Source organism: Ochotona curzoniae, unplaced genomic scaffold (genome assembly GCF_017591425.1).
Source record: "Ochotona curzoniae isolate NIBS_2020 unplaced genomic scaffold, NIBS_Ocur_1.0 scaffold_2453, whole genome shotgun sequence".
Taxonomy (NCBI): Eukaryota; Metazoa; Chordata; class Mammalia; order Lagomorpha; family Ochotonidae; genus Ochotona; species Ochotona curzoniae.
The window spans coordinates 20,867,637-20,886,934 of NW_024467094.1; the positions used below are offsets into that span (position 1 = coordinate 20,867,637).

Sequence of the window (19,298 nt, forward strand, 5' to 3'; positions counted from 1 at the left end):
CTAATTTTCTCTTTTATCTTTTGAAAAAAAGGAGGGGAGGGAGGGGCAGGGCCATAGTGTAGTAAGCTGAGCCTCTGCCTGTAGTGTGAGTGTCCCATGTGGATACAGGTTCCTATCCCAGCTGCTCCATTTCTAACTCAGCTCCCTGTCTGTGGCCTTGGAGGGCAGTAGAGAGTAGCTCAAGTCCTTGGGCCCCTGCATCCACGTGGGAGCCTAGAGGAAGCTCGTGGCTTTGAATCAGCTTAGATCTAGCCATTGCAGCCATTGGGAAGCGAATCAGCTGATGAAGACTTCTGTCTCTCCTCTCTCTGTAAATACGCCTTTCACATAAAAGCAAATAACTCTTTTAAAAAAAAAACCTGTCTCCTCTGTCTCTAGTGTATTTCCTCCTTTTGAATGCACTACAATCAGGCTTCCATCCTAACACCACCAGGAAAAACGTAAAGGCCAAATGATCCCCTAGCAAGCTATATGTAGCTGTTACCTAAGCCTCAATTCTGTCTATCAAGATTATTTGACATCAGGGAACACAACCTCCCCTTTTAGACATTCTTCTGTTGGCACAAAGGATGTCCCACATCCTCCTGATTTTCCTTCTGTACTCCATCCCCTGGTTAACTCATTTATTGTGTATGAATTTAAATATCACACATATGTTAAAAAGTTTCAAAGCATCTGTGGCAATACCTCCCTTAACTTCCAGGCTACATGTGCAGCTGCCTGTGCAATATGGCCTGTTGGAAGTCTGGCATGTCAGTATGTTCAAATTTAGCTCCTATTCTCCTTACAAATGTGGTCTGCCTGCAGGCTCCCTCTCTTAAGATTTGTCTTATTTATTTTGGAAGGTGGAAAGCGAGAGCAGAAAGGGGAGGGAAGGAAGAAAGAGAAAGAGAGAGACAGAATCTTCCATTTACTGGTTCATTCCCTAAATAGTCCCAAGAGCCAGGACTGTGCCAGGCCAACGCCAGAAGTCAGGAACTCCACTGAGACCTTCTACATCCGTGATGGGGCCCAGTGCTTGGGTTATCATCTGCTGCCTTCCCAAGCACAGCAGAGAGTTAAAGCAGAGCAACCAGGACTCAAACTACACTCCAATAGCAGATGCCAATGTGCCAAATGGCATCTTAACCTGCAACATGTAACACAATGCCAGTTCCCTCTATTTTAAGCTCAAGTTGAAATCTCTGAGTCACTCTTCACTGCTTGATCTCACATGTAACCCATTAAAGTAAAACTAAGGGTCCAGCACTGTGGCACAGAGGTTAAGCTGCTGCCTCCAGTGCTGGCATCCCATACAATGACAGATTCGAGACTCAGTTGCTCTGTTTCCAATCCAGCTCCTTGTTAATACACCTAGGAAAGCAATGGAGGACCACTCAAGCAGTTGGCCCTTGTACCAATATGAGAGATGTAAAAGAAGCTCCTGGCTACTATCCTCAGACCTGCCCAGCTCCAACAACTGCAGCCATCTGCAAAGTGAATCATCTAATAGAAGATCACTCTCCCTCTGTCCCTATCTACATAACTTTGCCATCTAAATACATAAATCTTTAAAAATAAATAAACAATAAAAACTAAGCTGTATTTGGTTCCCTACTAACAGTTATCAGTGCCCCGAATTTTTCCCTAGAATATCTCCTCAGTATGCCATTCCTTTAGTAGCTATTTATAAAATCAAACTTCTCTTATTCACAGAATCCACTCTCCATATGTGGATAAAAATAAGGCATTACCTAATGCTTATTACTAAACCATCTTTTACCTAATATAACAAAGACTGTAATAATAGTCACAGGATATCATGTGTATAACCACAAAATCATAATCAGAAAAAAAAGCAATTGAGAACTCACAATATATTTACAATGTACTCACAATATATTTAAAATATAATATTCCACACAAAAAGGAACTGACTTTCCAAATATTTAAAACCAACCTCAATTTACAACTTTTTAAAAATACGATCACTCAGCTGTGGAAAAACTAACAGTCTTACAAGAATTTTCCTTGTAATATATACTCAATGGCAACATTTTTTTAATATTTGTTTTTCCTTCAAATGTGAAAAACGGGGCCTTTGTTGTGGTACAGCAGTAAGCCACTACTTCTAACCCCAGCATCCTATACTTGAGGTCCAATCTCTCCAGTTCCAATTCAGCCTCCTGCTAATGCATTTGGGAAGGGTACAGAGGATGGCATAAACGTTTGGCCCTTGCCAACGAAATTCCTGGCTCTTGGCTTCCGCTTGGCCCAGACTTGGCTATTGTGGGCATTTAGGGAATGAATCAGCAGACAGAAAGAAGGTATGTCTCTTTCTTTCCTTCTCTATCACTCTTTCAAATAAATAAATACATTCTTTAAAAAAAAAAAAAGATTAGGGCCTGGCATGATGGCCTAGTAGCTAAATCCTTGCCTTGCATGCACCAGTATCCCATATGAATGCTGATTTACATTCTAGATGCTCCACTTCCCTTCCAACTCCCTGCTTGTGGCCTGCGAAAGCAGAAGACAGCCTTAGGACCCTGCACCTGCGTGGGAGATCAAGAAGAGGCTCCCAACTACTGGCTTCAGATAAGCTAAGCTCCTATTGTTGTGGCTGTTTGGGGAGTAAACCAGCAGATGAAAGATCTTTCTCTCTCCTTTCTGTAAATCTGCCTTTCTAATAAAAATAAATAAATCTTTAAAAAAAAAAAAAACAGCTTAAAATACATGCAATGAATAAGCCCATACACAGGTAAATTTTCTTTTACAAATACAGGAAAACATACTACTTATTTTGGTATCTCACATACTAAATCTGATGTTCAGATAAAAGAAGAAGTAGCTAAGTTTGAAAATCCAATTTGGTGATAATGTTAATGGCATAAGGAAAATATTCAACAACATTTCTGTTGCTTCTGATAAGGTTAGTAACGGGAAGTAATCAGAGTAACAACAGAAAGCAAGCAGAAATTTAACTTACAACTCCTTCACATTTATCTCAACTTTAATTTAATGAATGAAGCCACTAAAATTGTCAGACTGCAGACAGTTCAGTCATCTACTAACTGAGTCGGCTGAAGGAAGACTGAGCCCTAAGCAGTGGTTGTGTGCCCACATACAGTTTTACTTACCTATCAAATACACAAGCCTTACAGTGAAAGGATTATAAAATGCTGCTGGAGCTCATTAAAATACTTGCCCTTATTTTATCCTAACAACTTGCAAAGTAACAAATTACAAGCAAATCAAATGAACTTTCAGCAGAACCACTGCCCTGCACACAACTTACCTAAAGTCTTGGTGTTTGCTAGTAGAGCCTCTTCGTAAGACAGTACATAGTAGAGCACCAATAGCTGTGCTGTGATACTGTAACGCTGAGGAAGGCGCACGTTGTCCCCCTGCAGGAAGCATTGCAAACACTTGAAAACACTCTTCAGTCTCAGGAGGGCTGTTCACTTAGGGTTCCGATTTTATTGAAAATAAAACCATCATAAATCACATTATGTGCTGCAAGCTTTTGTAAAATGGGAGATATGTACGTACTACACTCAAAGAGACAACATGCAGCTTAACTGAAAACTGTGACGGTATGGAGAGGAAAGACAAAATGCTTCGCCTTTAAGACACCAGAAACACAGACTTCAGTTACCACTCAACATCATTTTTAATAGCTCCTGGCAGGCTTACCCAAGTCTAAAGTGCAATCTGACATTACCATGAGGAAAGTACCTCCTAAGTAAGATATTCTGTTAAATACCTAGTAATATTAACTACTCAGTTTCTAAATACATGTGCTAAATTAAAAATACAGCTTTCTCACTTCTAACTAAACAGAGTAAAACATTTTCATCAAATTATCCAGCCATTTGGGCTGGTACAGCAGTGTAGCATGCTAATCCTCAGCCTTCAAGCACCAGTATCCCATGTGGGTACCAGTACAAGTCCCAGCTGCTTCACCACTCAGATTCATTTCACTGCTAATGGCCTGAAGGCAGCAAAGGATGTCCCAAGGCCTTAGGCCCCTGTATCCACAAGGGACGCCTGGAGAAAGCTCCTGGCTCCCAAATGGGGACCAACCCAACTCTGGCCATTGCGGCCATCTGGGGAGTAGGCTAGAGCATAGGTTTCTCTCTGTGTAACTCAAGTAAAATAAATAAATCTGAAGAAAAATGAAAATATTCAGAAATGAGCCTTGGGTATTTCTTAGATTCCCGCTAAGTTTCACAAAGCTTTGTTGAACATGTTACATGCCCACAATCCTCATTCAGTGATTCCGTAAGGAGCTGGCATTGTGGCACAGCAAGTGACACAGCATCCTGTATGAGTTCCAGGTGAAGTCCCATGTGCTTCACTTCAGATCCAGTTCCCTAATGCACATGGCAAGGCAGCAGAGTACAGGCAGTAGGGCCCAAGTGCCAAGGCCCTGAAACACAGGCAGAACCCACATGGAGTCCTAAATGCCAAGCCAGAGCTGGGTCCAGTTCCAGCCATTATGACCCCACCTGGGGAGTGAACCAGTGAATGGACCATCTCTCTGTCTGTCCCTCAGTCTCTAACTCTACCTTTCAATTAAATAAATAAGTACTTTGCATATAAATAATTCCCCAAAAGGTATCTATTTAATAAATGGCCTACATTAGTAGCATTCTTCCATTTTCCCAAGTGATCCAAGGAAATTTATCGTCATTTTAAATTAAAAATCATCTAGAATGTCTATGGTGAAAAAAAAAAGTATAATAAGTCAGAAGAATAAAATTTTTAAAACCAGGTAATAGGGTCCGGTGCAATAGCGTAGTGGTGAAAGTCTTCGCCTTGAACACACCAGAATCCCATATGGGTGCTAGTTCTAATCCTAGCGGCCCCAAACAGCTCCCTGCTTGTGGCCTGGGAAAGCAGTGGAGGACAGCCCAAAGCCTTGGGAACCTGCACCCGTGTGGGAGACCTGGAAGAGGTTCCTGGTTCCCGGCTTCGGATCAGCACAGCAGTGGCCATGCACTCACTTGGGGAGTGAATCATCGGATGGAAGATTTCCTCTCTGTCTCTCCTCCTCTCTGTATATCTGACTTTGTAATAAAAATAAATAAACCTTTTTAAAAATTAAATAAACAAATTTTAAAATAAATAAACAAATAAACAGTTAATAAATGTGTAAGGAACACTATTTTACCCCAATGACTCCTTGGAAAACATTGAGTATCTCTTGTTCTGTGACTGGCTGATTAGTAGCTTCTGGATTGGATTTAGATGCAGGGGTGAGTACAGAATTTATGTACACGTCGATCAGAGGAAGTAGCTGAGGATGGAGCGGAGTGGAGGTTTCACAGAGCTGTCTATAAATCCAGTCCTAAAACAAAAGGTCAGAGACCGTGAGTCACTGTAGCAATAAGAAAAAACATTTGAATCTACAGAGGCACATGTACAGCTTGATGTGGTGGAATTCACTACTCATTGTTCGTAGCTCCAAATATATTATCTAGTTTCATGATTTCTTTGGATTAGAAATATGTACCATTTTTGGATCCTAACAGAAAAAATTTTCCAGCATTATCTGAACCTAAAATGAGAATCTTAGCTGTGAGAGTAGCTAACTGTTTTTAAGTAGTGAGAAAAATATTTTCGGCCCCAGTATTTTTGTATTCGGAGTATGGTGTGTGTTGCCGCAAAAGGCCTCACAGTCAAGAGGAACTTGGATGGTGATAGATCTACACAGCAAAATCTCAGAGATTTAAGAAAGTGACTCATAGGAACTTAGAAAAGATTATCACTTCACTATCACTGATGAAAAGACATGTACAAATGTCAGGTACATATTTACACTCTTAATTCATAACTCCTACACTTGAAGAAAATAAAACCCTCAGAAGAGGTAATCTAGCTAGAAAACAATTACATTAAATCATTAAAAACAAGAGTAACTGGGACTGGCATTGTGGCATGGTGGGAAAAGCCCTGGCCTACAATGTCAGTATTCAATCTGGGCACAATTTGAAACAGAGTTAGTTAGGCAAACAGCACTAACGGATGCATTCTCAGATAGAAATGCCATACCTTTATCGACACTTTGTGCTTGGTAAAGGAACGACTCCTGAGAAGCTGGTAAATACAATGAATAGGCAAAAACCCAGTGATGTTGGCACTCAGGTTGCTTGTAACAGGGACCCGAACTGCATGAGCTGTGACAACCTAATAGGAAAAGACAGTATTAATACACATGGCCACAATAAATATAATACTAATTTATGGGTAGTCGAGTGAATTCCCTACAAAAAAAAATCATAAAAATTGACTGTTCTATATTTTAATTGCTTTGAATGATGAAGAACTACACACACAATGATTTACAAGGTTCCCTTTACTTTCCATTTAAGGATAATGCACACAATGGTGTAACAATGTAAAAAAATATCTAATTGGGCTTCTAGACCTTAGGGAAGCTATTTTATCTTTGGAATCTACTTTCCCATCCATAAAATGGAGTCTTACATTCCTCAAAGGATTGTGAAGGGGAAAGGAATTTTTTTGGAAAAGCATTATGTGAATCACAAAGTACCACATAAAAATAAACAGAATGTGCCTGGTGCGAGAGTGTAACGGTTGAACTCCTCGCCGCCAGGCCCAAAATAAATAAATCTTAAAAACATACATATATAACTTACCTTAAATATATTAGCTGTATATATATACGAAATTTACGTTCATATATACTTATATGTAAATATATTTGTATGCTGCTTTTATATTATTTATATATAAAATTCATGTATTTATAAATATATAAACTATGTAGATAAAATATAACCTAATAAATATATACTTCATAAGATAATGAAAAATAAAATACCCATAGGCATATCCACGGACAAAAGTATTAAAGCTAAATAAGAGCATCTAAATCAAAGAATAAAGAATTGAAACACTACCTTGTAATATAATTAAAAATGAACTTACAGTCCAAAGATTTAACTACATATTTATCTTATTTTCCCAAGTACAGAAATCCAAATAATTACGGCATGCAAGTATTCCATCATCAATATTTAAGACTATATTAAGTATCTACTCCAAGTCTCAAAAATACATTTTCTTGGCAACATGCTTTGTAATCAGATTTCCTTAGGGCTAGAGACATGGCTCAACTGGTTAATCCTACCCCTGCAAGCTCCAGAGTCCTATGTAAGGACTGGTTCGTTCCCTAGCTGCTCCACTTCCCAGCCAGCCTCTGTTTATGGCCTGGGAAAGCAGCGGATAATGACCCATAGCCTCAGAACCCTGCACCCGTGAGAGACCCAGAAGAAGCTCCTGGTTCTTGGCTTCAAATCTGTTCAGCTCATTTGCAGCCTTCAAAGGAATGAATCAGCAGATGGATAATATTTCTGTCTCTCCTTCTCTGTAAGTCTGCCTTTCCAATAAAAATTTAAAATAAAATCATTAAAATAGATTTTAAAAAAAGAATTCTTTAAAAGTGTATTTTAAGAACAATGTCTGGTCTAGCATTTAACATGCTGCACAGAATGCCCACACCTCGTCAGAGTACATATTTCAAGCTCTGCCTCCACTTACGATCCAACCTTCTGCTATTGTACATCCTGAGGCACAGGGGATAGCTCAAGTACTTGGGTACTTGCTACCCTCATAGGACTTCCAGATCTACCTCCAGGCTCCCACTTCTGTCTTGTCGGTCCTCTCTATTACAAGTACTTGAGGAGTAAATCAGCATATGGAATATTTCTATTAGTGTCTCTCTACTTGTCAATAAATCTGAAAATAACTAAAAGCATACTTTAAACAGATTATTATTTATTCAAGCTTCAAATATATGTCAGCAGTAAAAAACTGAAAAGGCAGGGAAGTATTGTACCATAGTACATAAAACCATTTCCTGTGACAGTAGCATTCCCAATAGACACTGGTTCATGCTCCAGCTATTCCACTTTCAATCCAGCCACCTAATATAATGGGAGAAGCTGGAGATGACTTGAGTGTTTGGGTCCCTTCTACTTAATGGGAGCCCAGATGAAGCACCTGGCTCCTGGTTCATGGTCTTGGCTTGGGCCAACAACAGATATTCTTTTTTTTGGGAAGTGAGCCAGCAGATGAATGATCTTTCTTTTTCTCTCTGTCACTGAGACATTTAAATAAATAATTCATTAAAAGGAAAAAATACATTGAAAACAGAAAAATCCATATTTATTGTCTACACAAATTTTTCACATAAGAATAAAAATAAGTACCTGCTCAGTAAAAATTTCCTGTGTGAAGATAGTCTTCATCCTGCTCAAGGAGCCTGGCTTAATTACAATCTAAAATAACCAAAAGTAAAATAGCATGTTAAAATGCAATACATGAAGCATAACTAATAACTAATGCTGGGAGCATTATTATCTAAAAATGGCTTGGAACATATAAAATTAGTATTCAAACATAAGTAATAACTCTGCTTTAAAATAATGTCTGGGCACCTAGTGCAGTAGCCTAGAAGTTAAAAGTCCTGGCTTTGCATGTGTCAGTATCCCATATGGATCCGGAAGCATATCCTGGATGCTCCACTTCCCTTCCAGCTCCCTGCCTGTGGCATGGGAAAGTAGTCAAGGACATCCTAAAGCCTTGGGACCCTACACCCATGTGGGAGACCTGGAGGAAAGTTCCTGGCTTCCGGCTTCAGACAGCTTAGCTCTGGCCGTTGCAGCCACTTGGGGAGTGATCCAAGATATGGAAGAACTTTCTTTCTTTCTCTCCATCTCTCTATAAATCTGACTTTCCAATTAAAAAATTTAAAATAAATAAATAAATCTAAAAAGAAAAGTCTGAAACCTAAAATAATTGTATTTTCCCTTAGAAATAAAACCAACATACAAAGGACTAAGTAAACACTATTACTGTCATTTTAAATCAGTGGAAGGAAATAAAGTATGCAGCTACCTTGTTTTGTGAGCAGTACGAACATGCACAAAAATTTTCGTCGTACACACAGTATCATACACCCAAATTAATCCAACTGGATTGTAAATATAAAACATATAGCTACAAAAAGTTAAAACAAATGTCAAAAACAAATTACAAAAACCAATAGAGGGCCCGGCGCGGTGGCGCAAGTGGTTAAGGTCCTCGCCTTGCATGCCCGGGATCCCATATGGGCGCCGGTTCTAATCCTGGCAGCCCCGCTTCCCTTCCAGCTCCCTGCCTGTGGCCCGGGAAAGCAGTCGAGGACAGCCCAAAGCTTTGGGACCCTGCACCCGCGTGGGAGACCCAGAAGAGGCTCCTGGCTTCGGATCGGCATAGCATCAGCCGTTGCGCTCACTTGGGGAGTGAATCATCGGATGGAAGATCTTCCTCTCTGTCTCTCCTCTCTGTCTCTCCTCTCTGTCTCTCCGCCTTTCCAATAAAAACATAATAAAAATAAATCTTTAAAAAAAAAAACAAAAACCAATAGAAAAAAACATGTCAAAGCAAAAACCATAATAGAAACACCTGCTATGCTACATAAAATGATTAATTTTCACATGGCCAAAAACACTAGGCAAAAATCAATTGTAAAATTATACTTCACTTTCAAAATATTAAGAAATAGAAGATACAGGTGACCAACATGATGGTTCAGTGGGCTGATCCTCCTCCTTCAAACACTGGCATTCCATATGTGGATGCCAGTTCATGTCCCAACTGCTCTACTTTCCACCTGCTTGTGGCTTGAGAAGCAGGTGGAGAATGGCTCAAAGTCTTGGGACCCAGTATTCACGTGGAGTCTCAAAAGAAGCTCCTGGCTCCTGGATTTGGACTGGGTCAGAACCAGGCCACTTGGGGAGTGAACCAGCAGACAGAAGATCTTTCTCTATGTCTCTCTTTCTCTCTGTCAATCCCACTTTCCAATAAATAAATATTTTTAAACATAAATACATAAGACATGTCATCAACATTTTTCCTTTTCAAGGGAAAAACGTAGAAGCGAACAACACTACCACATTTACATTATGCCAGTACAAAATCAATCCAAATTTCAGTATTGAGTTACGAGAATGTCTTGAAATCAACGAGACATAATCTAAGGCAAAATGGCTATCTATAACAGGGAAGACCTCTGAATCAACGAAAAGAAAAATAAAATCTCTACAGAAAAAATAAAACACTAAAATGCTTTTCACACATACTCCTACACAGAACCTGCCAAAATACAGATTTGAAAAAGTACAGTTCTAACAATAAGCAAAGAAGTTCAAAATAAATGAGAACACTCTCCAACAATTAAATTCGCAAAGATTTAAAAAAAGGGGTGGGGTAATGGCTAATCATAACAGGTTAGAACAGAGAACTTCTCATACACCAATAGAAACGGTTACACTGGTGTAATCTTTTTGAAAGATAATCAGGCCACACTCACGGAACACCGTATCATGACACCCTTTTATTTAGTCAACTACCTTCCAGAACTTGATCCTAAGGAAACAACCTGGGCCCAGACTCATGGCTCAGCGGCTAAATCCTCGCCTTACATGCACAAGGATCCCATACGGCCTTTGGTTTTTGTTCCGGCCGCTTCACTTCCCATCCAGCTCCCTGCTTGTAGCCTGGGAGAGCAGTGGAGGATGGCCCAAAGCCTTGGGACCCTGCACACATCTTTGTGACCTGCAGGAAGCACTTGGCTCCTGGCTTCAGCTCCGGCCATTGTGGTCACATGGAGAGTGAACCAATGGAGCGGAGACCTTTCTCTCAGACCTTTCTCTCTGTATCTCCTTCTCTCAAGTGAATCTGCATTTCAAACAAAAAATAAATAAATCTTCCAAAAAAATAAAAAAACAAAAAACTGACACATGTTTGAATACATATATGTGTGTAAAAATCTGCATACATGAAAGGTCCCCAGTTTACTGAAAACTGTTAATTATGAAAAATTAGGCATGGAGTTTCAAAATTTTTACATCAAAATAAGCTTATTTTTAATTCTATTTCTGCATGTACACTTTGAAGTGCCTTCAGAGTTACATAAAAAGCCACTTTAGGGCCAACAGGTAAAGCTGCCACCTGGAACCCTGGCATCTTGTAAGGTGTTAGTTCAATTTCTGGCTGCTCCTCTCCTAATGAAGCTTCCTGGTAATGGCCTGGAAAAACCAGCTCAAGTGCTTGGAGCAATTCTGATATTTCTTAATTGAAAGAATTACACTGTTCTCTTTTTTGTGCTTTGAAGATTTCTTCATTGGACATTTACAATTCATACAAGTAAGTGTTCTCAAAGTCTTTTTTCCAGGAGCTCATGATGAAACTTCAAACAACTAAAACAGCACATGAAAATAATCTACTTACTTTGTGCCACAGTCACACATCCAGTTTAGAAATACTTTCTTTTAAAAAGCAGATGTAAAAAACAAAATTACCTTCATTCCCAAGGTGGAACACACTAAATCAATGATTGCGCTGAGCTGGTTGCTGTGAAAATACATGGCCACCAACAGTAACATCTCCCCAAAAGAAGCAGAGACTCCAGAAGTGCTGTTCAAACAGAAAAGAAAGTATGAAACTCCAAAGAGAATGACAACAGCTTTCCCACAGAAAAAAACAAAATGAGTCACCTTACCTCTCAAAGTAGGCTTCTTCTTTTATCATCCAGCTGAGCCACATCACCATCAGCTGCTCCTGCTCAGGGGTACTACAGAGAACATACCAAGCCATCACAGGTTTACATCAAATGTAATAGCAACTGAATAAGAAAGCACTGTCAAATTATTTTTGGAAGAAATCCTTATTTCCTTCTCTACTGTGAAATATCAAGCCAGATTAACTACTTGCTGAACTGAGCCAGCGTCACTCAGGCAGGAAACGGTAGTTCCAGATCTCAAGAGTGAGGATATCTACTCTTTTCAAATCTCAACGGTCACAACTTCTCAAGGTCTCGGCCACACACGTAAAGGCTGGACACCATGAGCACCACATTCCTTAGAAGAGCAAATATTTGGGGGATGTTTGGAATTAAAATGCAAAAAGAACTCCAATAACTCAATAACTGAAACTAATCTTACATTAAAAAAAAACAACTTAGTAACAAATTTAAACAACAACAACAAAATAAATAAATAACATTCATACCCTGAAAAGTAAAACTTCATTTACAGAAATTTATTTTTTAATTTATTTTTTTATTGGAAAGGCAGATGTACAGACAGGAGGAGAGACAGAGGGGAAGATCTTCCATCTGATGGTTCACTCCCCAAGTGACCGCAACGGCTGGAGCTGAACCAACCCAAAGCCAGGAGTCAGGAGCTTCTTCTGGGACTCCCACATGGGTGCAGGGTCCCAATCCTCTGAACTGTCCTCGACTGCTTTCCAGGCCACAAGCACGGCTGCTGGGATTAAAACTGGCAACCATATGGGATCCCAGCACGTGCAAGGCAAGAACTTCAACCACTGTGCTGTCACGCCAGGCCCTACAGAAATTTTTAAAGTAGAACTCAAAATTATAGAGAAAAGAATGCTGACTAAACATCCATGTCACCCAATGGGAGATCTGGACAGAAGTTGAGGATCCCAGTTTTGGCCTGGCCTGGCCAGTCAGTGAAGATGTTTCAAAAAAGAATCAGCAAACAAAAAATTCTCTTTCTGTAATTTTGCTTTCAAATAAATAAATAAATCTTAAAAAAAAAATGCCAGGAAGAACAGGAAGAAGAAATAAGATAACGAGGAGGTCCTGACAAACTGTCAGACAGTCAAGGACTGTCACATACAAGCACCAGTTTGTGTCCCAGCAAACCCACTTAAAAATCATTAAAAAAAAGTTATGATGCAAATACTTGAAATCCACTAATGTACACTTTCCATTTACTTTTTCAAGTAACTTCATACATTTAAACACTATGTACAAGGCTAAATTTGGTTATTACATTAGATATCAATAAAGGTTTAAAAAAAATAGTTTCTGGGTATTTCACATGCTGAGGCACAGTGTGTTAAATGTTTACATGGGATGCCCACAAACCATGTCAGAGTGCTGGAGTTGATGTCCCACCCCCACTTGCTATTGAGCTTCCTCTTAATAAGAACCTGACATCCGCACGGAATACCTAAATGGAGTTCCATCAGCTGGTTCACATCCCATTGCTCAAAACAACCAGAGCAGCAACAAGAAGCTGCTAGGAGCCTGACCTCCTATGTAACACAGACCCAGTACTTCAGCCATCATGTGTTGCTTCCCAGCCACATAAGCAGGGAGGGGCACAGCAGCGGAGCAGCTGAGATTCAAACCTGCACCTTGATATGACATGTTGGCATCACAAACAGCAGCCCAACCGCAGTGCTACATCACTGGCACCAATACATGCATTTTAACAATAAAACTAGATTTAGAAAAAAGATAGATCAATTTACAAAGTAAGGTACCTGACCAGTGTGGAAAAGGCCAGCAGCATACAAAAGGAAAGGGAAACAAAGCGAACCCCCGCTGGTGTAGCAGGAGGACGGCTGGTCATCAGCTGGAGTAACTGCTCAGCTTCTTCTTCTGTTGGCCTAAAAAGGAACATATGACTGGGTTTCACTTTTTAAACTAAGGGCAGAAAAGACGAAAGCATAAATGCTCCATCATTGGAGATGCAAATTTTAGCAGATGTAAATTTTTTTTTTTAAAGACTTATTTTAGTTTTATTGGAAAGGTGGATATACAGAGAGGAGAGACAGAGAGGAAGATCTTCCATCCGATGATTCACTCCCCAAGTGAGCACAACGGCCAATGCTGTGCTGATCTGAAGCCAGGAGCCTCTTCCAGGTCTCCCACGTGGGTGCAGGGTGCCAAGGCTTTGGGCCGTCCTTGACTGCTTTCCCGGGCCACAGGCAGGGAGCTGGATGGGAAGCGGGGCCGCTGGGGCTAGAACCGGCGCCCATATGGGATCCCGGGTATGCAAGGCAAGGACCTTAACCACTTGCGCCATCGCACTGGGCCAGCAGAAGTAAATCTTAAATTTAACAATAATACCTCACTAGTTAAAATCTAAAAAAAAAAAAACCCTTTGCCTTCTCATGTTATTCCAAACAAAAAACACCAGGGCCACATTAAGTCATGGCCTGCAAAGCCAGCATTCCATTGCAGAGCATGGTTCGAGCCCTGGCTGCTGTGCTTGTCCTGCAGCTCCCTGCCAATGTGCCCAGGAAAGCAGCGCAGGATGCTCCAAGTCCTCAGATCCCTGCACCCACGGTGGAGAGCTGCATGAAGTTCTGGGCTCTGGTTTCAGCCCGATCTAGATAGACCCACCAACTACAGCCACTTAAGTGAATCAGTGTATGTAACATTTCTCTCATTGCCTCTGCTTCTCTGTCCTTCCGTCATTCTGCCATTCATACATTTTTTTAAAGTTCATTTAAAAATAAAAAAATGTTGGGCAACTGCATTTACAGTGTTTATCCATAGACACAAAAACAGGCAATCCTAACTTTGCCCACCATTATAGGACCATAAAAATGACTCTACAAATTAAAACCCATACAATGTGATCTTCATAATAAAGTATGTCAAAGCATTCCAAACTGTGTCAGTAATAATACATAGAGATGTGGAAAACACCAGTAAAACAAATATTTATACAGCACTCTACAACAGAGAAGCAAACAGTGGGAACCATTACATTCTTTTGTGAAAACCTTATCAAGAGTATTTTAGGGCTCAGTGCAGTAGCCTAGCATGCGCAAAGATCCCATATGGATGCCAGTTCTAATCCCAGCAACTCCATTTCCCATCCTGCGCCCTGCCTGCGGCCTGGGAAAGCAGTTGAGGACAGCCCAAATCCTTGGGACCCTGCACCCACATGGGAGACCCAGAGCAGGCTCCTGGCTCCTGACTTTGGATTGGCACAGCTCTGGCCATTGCGGCCGCTTGAGGAGTGAATCAGTGGGTGGAACATTTTCCTCCCTCTCTCTTTTCTCTGCATATCTGACTTTCCAATAAAATAAAATAAATCTTAAAAAAAGAAAATAAAAGAGAATTTTAATAGCCACTTCCTTTCTTATTTTCTAATTTATAAAACACACTAAGCATCTTCTGAATGCCTTGATGAATTGTCATATCCCTTTCAAGCAAAAAATAAATACATCTTTCTTTTTATTTTTTAAAAGATGTATTTATTTTTATTGGAAAGTCAGATATACAGAGAGGAGGAGTGACAGAGAGGAGGATCTTCCGTCTGATGGTTCACTCCCCAAGTGAGCGTTATGGCTTGAGCTGAGCCAATCCAAAGCCAGGAGACTCCTTTAGGTCTCCCATGTGGGCAAAGGGTCCCAGGCTTGGGCCGTCCTTGACAGCTTTCCCCCAGCCCACAGATAGGGAGCTGAATGGGAAGCAGGGCCACCGGGATTAGAACCAGCGACCATATGGGTCCTGGGGTGTTTAAGGCAAGAACCTTAACCACTATGCTATCGCGCCAGGCCCAATACATCTTTCTAAAAAAATGTCACACGGGTTTACCACCAACAGACAAGAAGTAACACAACCAACTACTTTAGTGCCTGTGCATATGCACTGTGACTACAAACAGATTTTAAATGATGTGATGCCCTTGACCACTGCTCACATCATCCACTATTTCAGTCACGACATATATCCTAAAGTATGCACAGCAAAATTTACACTTTGTATAATTATATGATTAAGATATCATGGTAACTGAAATTTGAATTATGTTGAGGAATCAATATTTAACTAAACCAGCAGAAACTGAAATTTGTAGAACGCAAAATGAACAATATATGCATTAACAGTTAAGGATCTGACAGACCACACACTACTGTCAGGCAGGGCTAGGCTAAAACTATAGATTATATTTAACATTTGAGGCCTACAAACTGCTCTGGTCCTCCCATATTTGCATTATTCTGTAGGTTAATTACATCCTGTTGGGAATGATTAGCCTTAGGACTTTATTCTTGACATAAGCTAGCTCACTGCCTTAGCTGAATATAAGACCCAAATGCTCAGAACAAAAGGCCTTTGGCTTGCTTTGGTGAGATTAGAGACAAGAGAGATAGGTAAAATATCAAAGGATTGAATACTTGAGTCCAGCGATCCCCATTAGTGCACAGTACAGACGTAAGAGTGCGCTGGCTTTCACAACGTGCTCTTCCTTCAGCCCCGAATACACAGACACATTGGGCTCCATGTCCACGTCAGCTTCCTCCACAATGCGGGTACTCCTTACTGTGGGAAGAATGCCCATCAGCTCCAGGAGAAGCTGCCTTCTCATTTGCCAAAGAACAGAACTGCTGGTTTCTTTCTTTCTCTGGAAAAAATGGAAATCATAAATGGAAGAAAGCACAGAACATTAAGGAAGCTCAAGCGGCGGCTAATGTTCACCTTAGGAGACAAGTGATGACCCAGTAGTCAAGTCCCTGACACCTACCTCAACGACCCCCTGACACCTACCTCAACGACCCCCTGACACCTACCTCAACCACCTGGATTGAGTTTCCAGTTCAAGACATTAGCCCCCAGCTGTTGTGGACATTTGAAGAGTGAATCTCTGCCTCTCAAATAAACAAACATATTTAAAAATCTAAAGCAAAAATAAATTTAAGAAACCTCAAATAAACCTTAAACACTTAAGATTGAACCATTTGACAAGGCTGCCAAAATTGCAGAATGTCCTTGCTTCAGTAATATAGCCTTGGGCCTGGCACAATGCCTCAACTCACTAATTCTGCACTTGCTGGGACATAGATCCCACAGGGCACCAGTACATGTCCCAGTTACTCTACTTCTAATCCAGTTCCCTGCTAAGGTGCCTGGGAAAATAGTGGATAATAGCCCTGAACCCATGTGAGAGACCCAAAAGAAGCTCATGGCCTCTAGCTGCAGACCAACCCAGCTCCAGCCATTGCAGCCATATGCAGAGTAAACCAGCAGATGGAAGATCTCTCTGTCTCCCCTCTCTCTGCAGTTCAGCTTTCACATAATCTTTGCTTATCTATTTGAAAGGCAGAGAAGAGAAAGTCACATTCACATTTAATAGGATTATTCTTTCTAAATGTGTTAAGTTTTTCCAACATCTCAGTTTCAATTTCTAATATGGTAAACATCAGTACCTCAAAGCCACAGAAACAAAAACTCTACTATTCTTAGTGATGTTTTAAGATGTAAAGATGTCCCTGGATGAGAACCACTGGTCAAGCAAGACCATTCAGTAACTGCAAAGATCTCCCAATCTATTACACATACAGATACTTAACCCTCTCACCTGCTGTCCATTTCGGATAAAAGTTCCAAACCAAGTGCGGACTTTGGCATTTGTTCCAAGAAGCAAACCACTAACGAAACAAACCAAGTCACTCACTCCATCTTCACAAGCTTCATTTTTAGTATGATCCAATGTCAAAGCCACTCCTAGACCTGGCAAGTGACATTCCTCCACCTAACACAACCAAGAAAACAAATCAAACTCAAGGTCATACAGCAAAGGAAGAGGAAATCTCACACACATTAACTCAGATAGAAAGGTAACTCCCCTAGCATTTAACATAAATTCTAAACATCTTAGCCTTCAGCCTGTTAGAAAGGCTTTTGACCTGTAGAACCAACAGGTTTCTTACCACCATGCCTCGGACCTTGAGGGCCTGGGAAGGATTCATCTTACATAAGTAGCGTAAAGCATCTGTCCTACGCCTTCCTCCAAGACTTTCTTCATCCTGTCGTTCTCCATTTTTTATCAGGCCCCTACAAACTAAATATTTAACAGTCGCTATTACTTCAGGTTACATAAGTAAGATGTCAGAAAGAATTTTTTTTCAGCCTTAAGTATCACTCATTTATGAACGTTAGATATTACAGAAGGAAAAAAAACAGGGGCCTTGAAAGCACAACCACGCAAACTGGTCAAAATGAAGCAAAGAATTAAGAGATTCAAAATTGAAAGAGTAGCCTATGGTTCAGCACCATACCATCAAACACACTGCAACCACAGTTGTAGAAAGAACCGGGAACAGCAGGCAAACATCAACTTAAAAAAAGTCTTGCATGAACTTTGAAGTTCAATGAGCCTCAAGCACAACAAAGAATATCATACAAAAGACAAAGAGGAAAACAGAAAATCATGAAAGTAATCTTAAGGAAATCAGATAATATAATAAACCCAGAGGAGAAAAACATTATGAAAGAACACAGACAAAAATCATGAGACAGTAGGATGCTTTTTTGCAACTTACTTATTAAACATTTTTCTATTTATTTGGAAGTCAGAACTACATAGATAAAGGAAGAAAATTAGGAAGAAATCTTGAATCTACTACTTCAATCACAGTGGCCACAATAGCCAGCACTGGGCCAGATTGAAGCTGAGGATGGCCCAAAGCCTTGGGACCCTGCACCCACATGGGGAACCTGGAAGAAGCTCCTGGCTCCTAGCTTCACATCAGCTCAGCTCCGGCCACTGCAGCCACTTAGGAGGTGAACCAACAAATGAAAGATCTTTCTCTGTTTTGAATATCTGCCTTTCCAATGAAAAAATAAACAAATCTTTAAAAAAAAATTCAACATTTAACTTGGATACTCAATGAGACACAATTAAAATCTGAGGGAGCAGGCTTTGAGTCTCCCAGTTAAGACACCCACAACAGAAGACCCAAGTTTAACCCGTGATTAAGATCCTGTCCCCCGTTTCCTGCTAATGCACACACTGGGAGGTAGTGCTGACGGCTCAGATGCTTGGGTCTCAGACACCCACACACGGCAGCTGGACTGAGTCTGTGCACTGCAGCCACAGGCTGGCACAACCTGACCATCGCTGGCATGTGTGGAGCTAACCAGCAGATGCAGGAGCTCTGCCTCTGTATTTCTTTCTCAAACCCTCTCTCCATATACTCTATATCATGCTCTGTCTTTCAAATATATTATTTTCAAAAAAAATCTGAAAATCTCAAATGTTTCTTCTTAGCTCCAAACAATAGATTCTATACATGCCCATGCAAATCTCTTCAATATGCCACTTTGATATTATATTTACCTTCATTAAAACTATCAGGAACATTGGCCACCAAAAGACATAAGAACCAGGCACCATTTCGAACATGTAGCAAGGCCTCAGCCACATCAACTATTGGAAGCAAGGAAGGAAGCTCTGTAATAAAATAAAGACAAGGTTACTATAAAGAGTGATTTACCATTATATTTTACATTGAAAATCTTCTGACGTTTCAGATATCATCCAAAAGTAATTTTATTACTTTCTTTTCACAGTTGAAATGACAGTCATTTGCCACATATGCATGATAGCTTCCGCTAACAGCACAGCATCAAACACTGTAGAAAGTTTTAATGAGAAGTGTTTTTTAAAAAATTATTTTCATGAACATTCTTT

At 40.3% G+C, this 19,298-nt stretch overlaps 1 protein-coding gene across 2 annotated transcripts in view; it reads right to left on the reverse strand.

The window, feature by feature from the left end:
* The window catches only part of INTS2 (integrator complex subunit 2), a 48,787-nt gene that overhangs the window by 19,369 nt on the left and 10,120 nt on the right, over nucleotides 1-19,298 (reverse strand). For both annotated transcript variants that reach the window (XM_041000678.1, XM_041000679.1), the window contains exons 5-15: nucleotides 18,945-19,058; nucleotides 17,536-17,666; nucleotides 17,184-17,357; nucleotides 16,003-16,229; nucleotides 13,348-13,473; nucleotides 11,552-11,623; nucleotides 11,352-11,466; nucleotides 8,217-8,285; nucleotides 6,034-6,168; nucleotides 5,153-5,329; nucleotides 3,275-3,383 (exon numbers count right to left, since the gene is read on the reverse strand). In XM_041000678.1, the coding sequence (XP_040856612.1) occupies nucleotides 3,275-3,383; nucleotides 5,153-5,329; nucleotides 6,034-6,168; nucleotides 8,217-8,285; nucleotides 11,352-11,466; nucleotides 11,552-11,623; nucleotides 13,348-13,473; nucleotides 16,003-16,229; nucleotides 17,184-17,357; nucleotides 17,536-17,666; nucleotides 18,945-19,058 (1,449 nt within the window). The remainder of the gene's footprint in view (nucleotides 1-3,274; nucleotides 3,384-5,152; nucleotides 5,330-6,033; nucleotides 6,169-8,216; nucleotides 8,286-11,351; nucleotides 11,467-11,551; nucleotides 11,624-13,347; nucleotides 13,474-16,002; nucleotides 16,230-17,183; nucleotides 17,358-17,535; nucleotides 17,667-18,944; nucleotides 19,059-19,298) is intronic.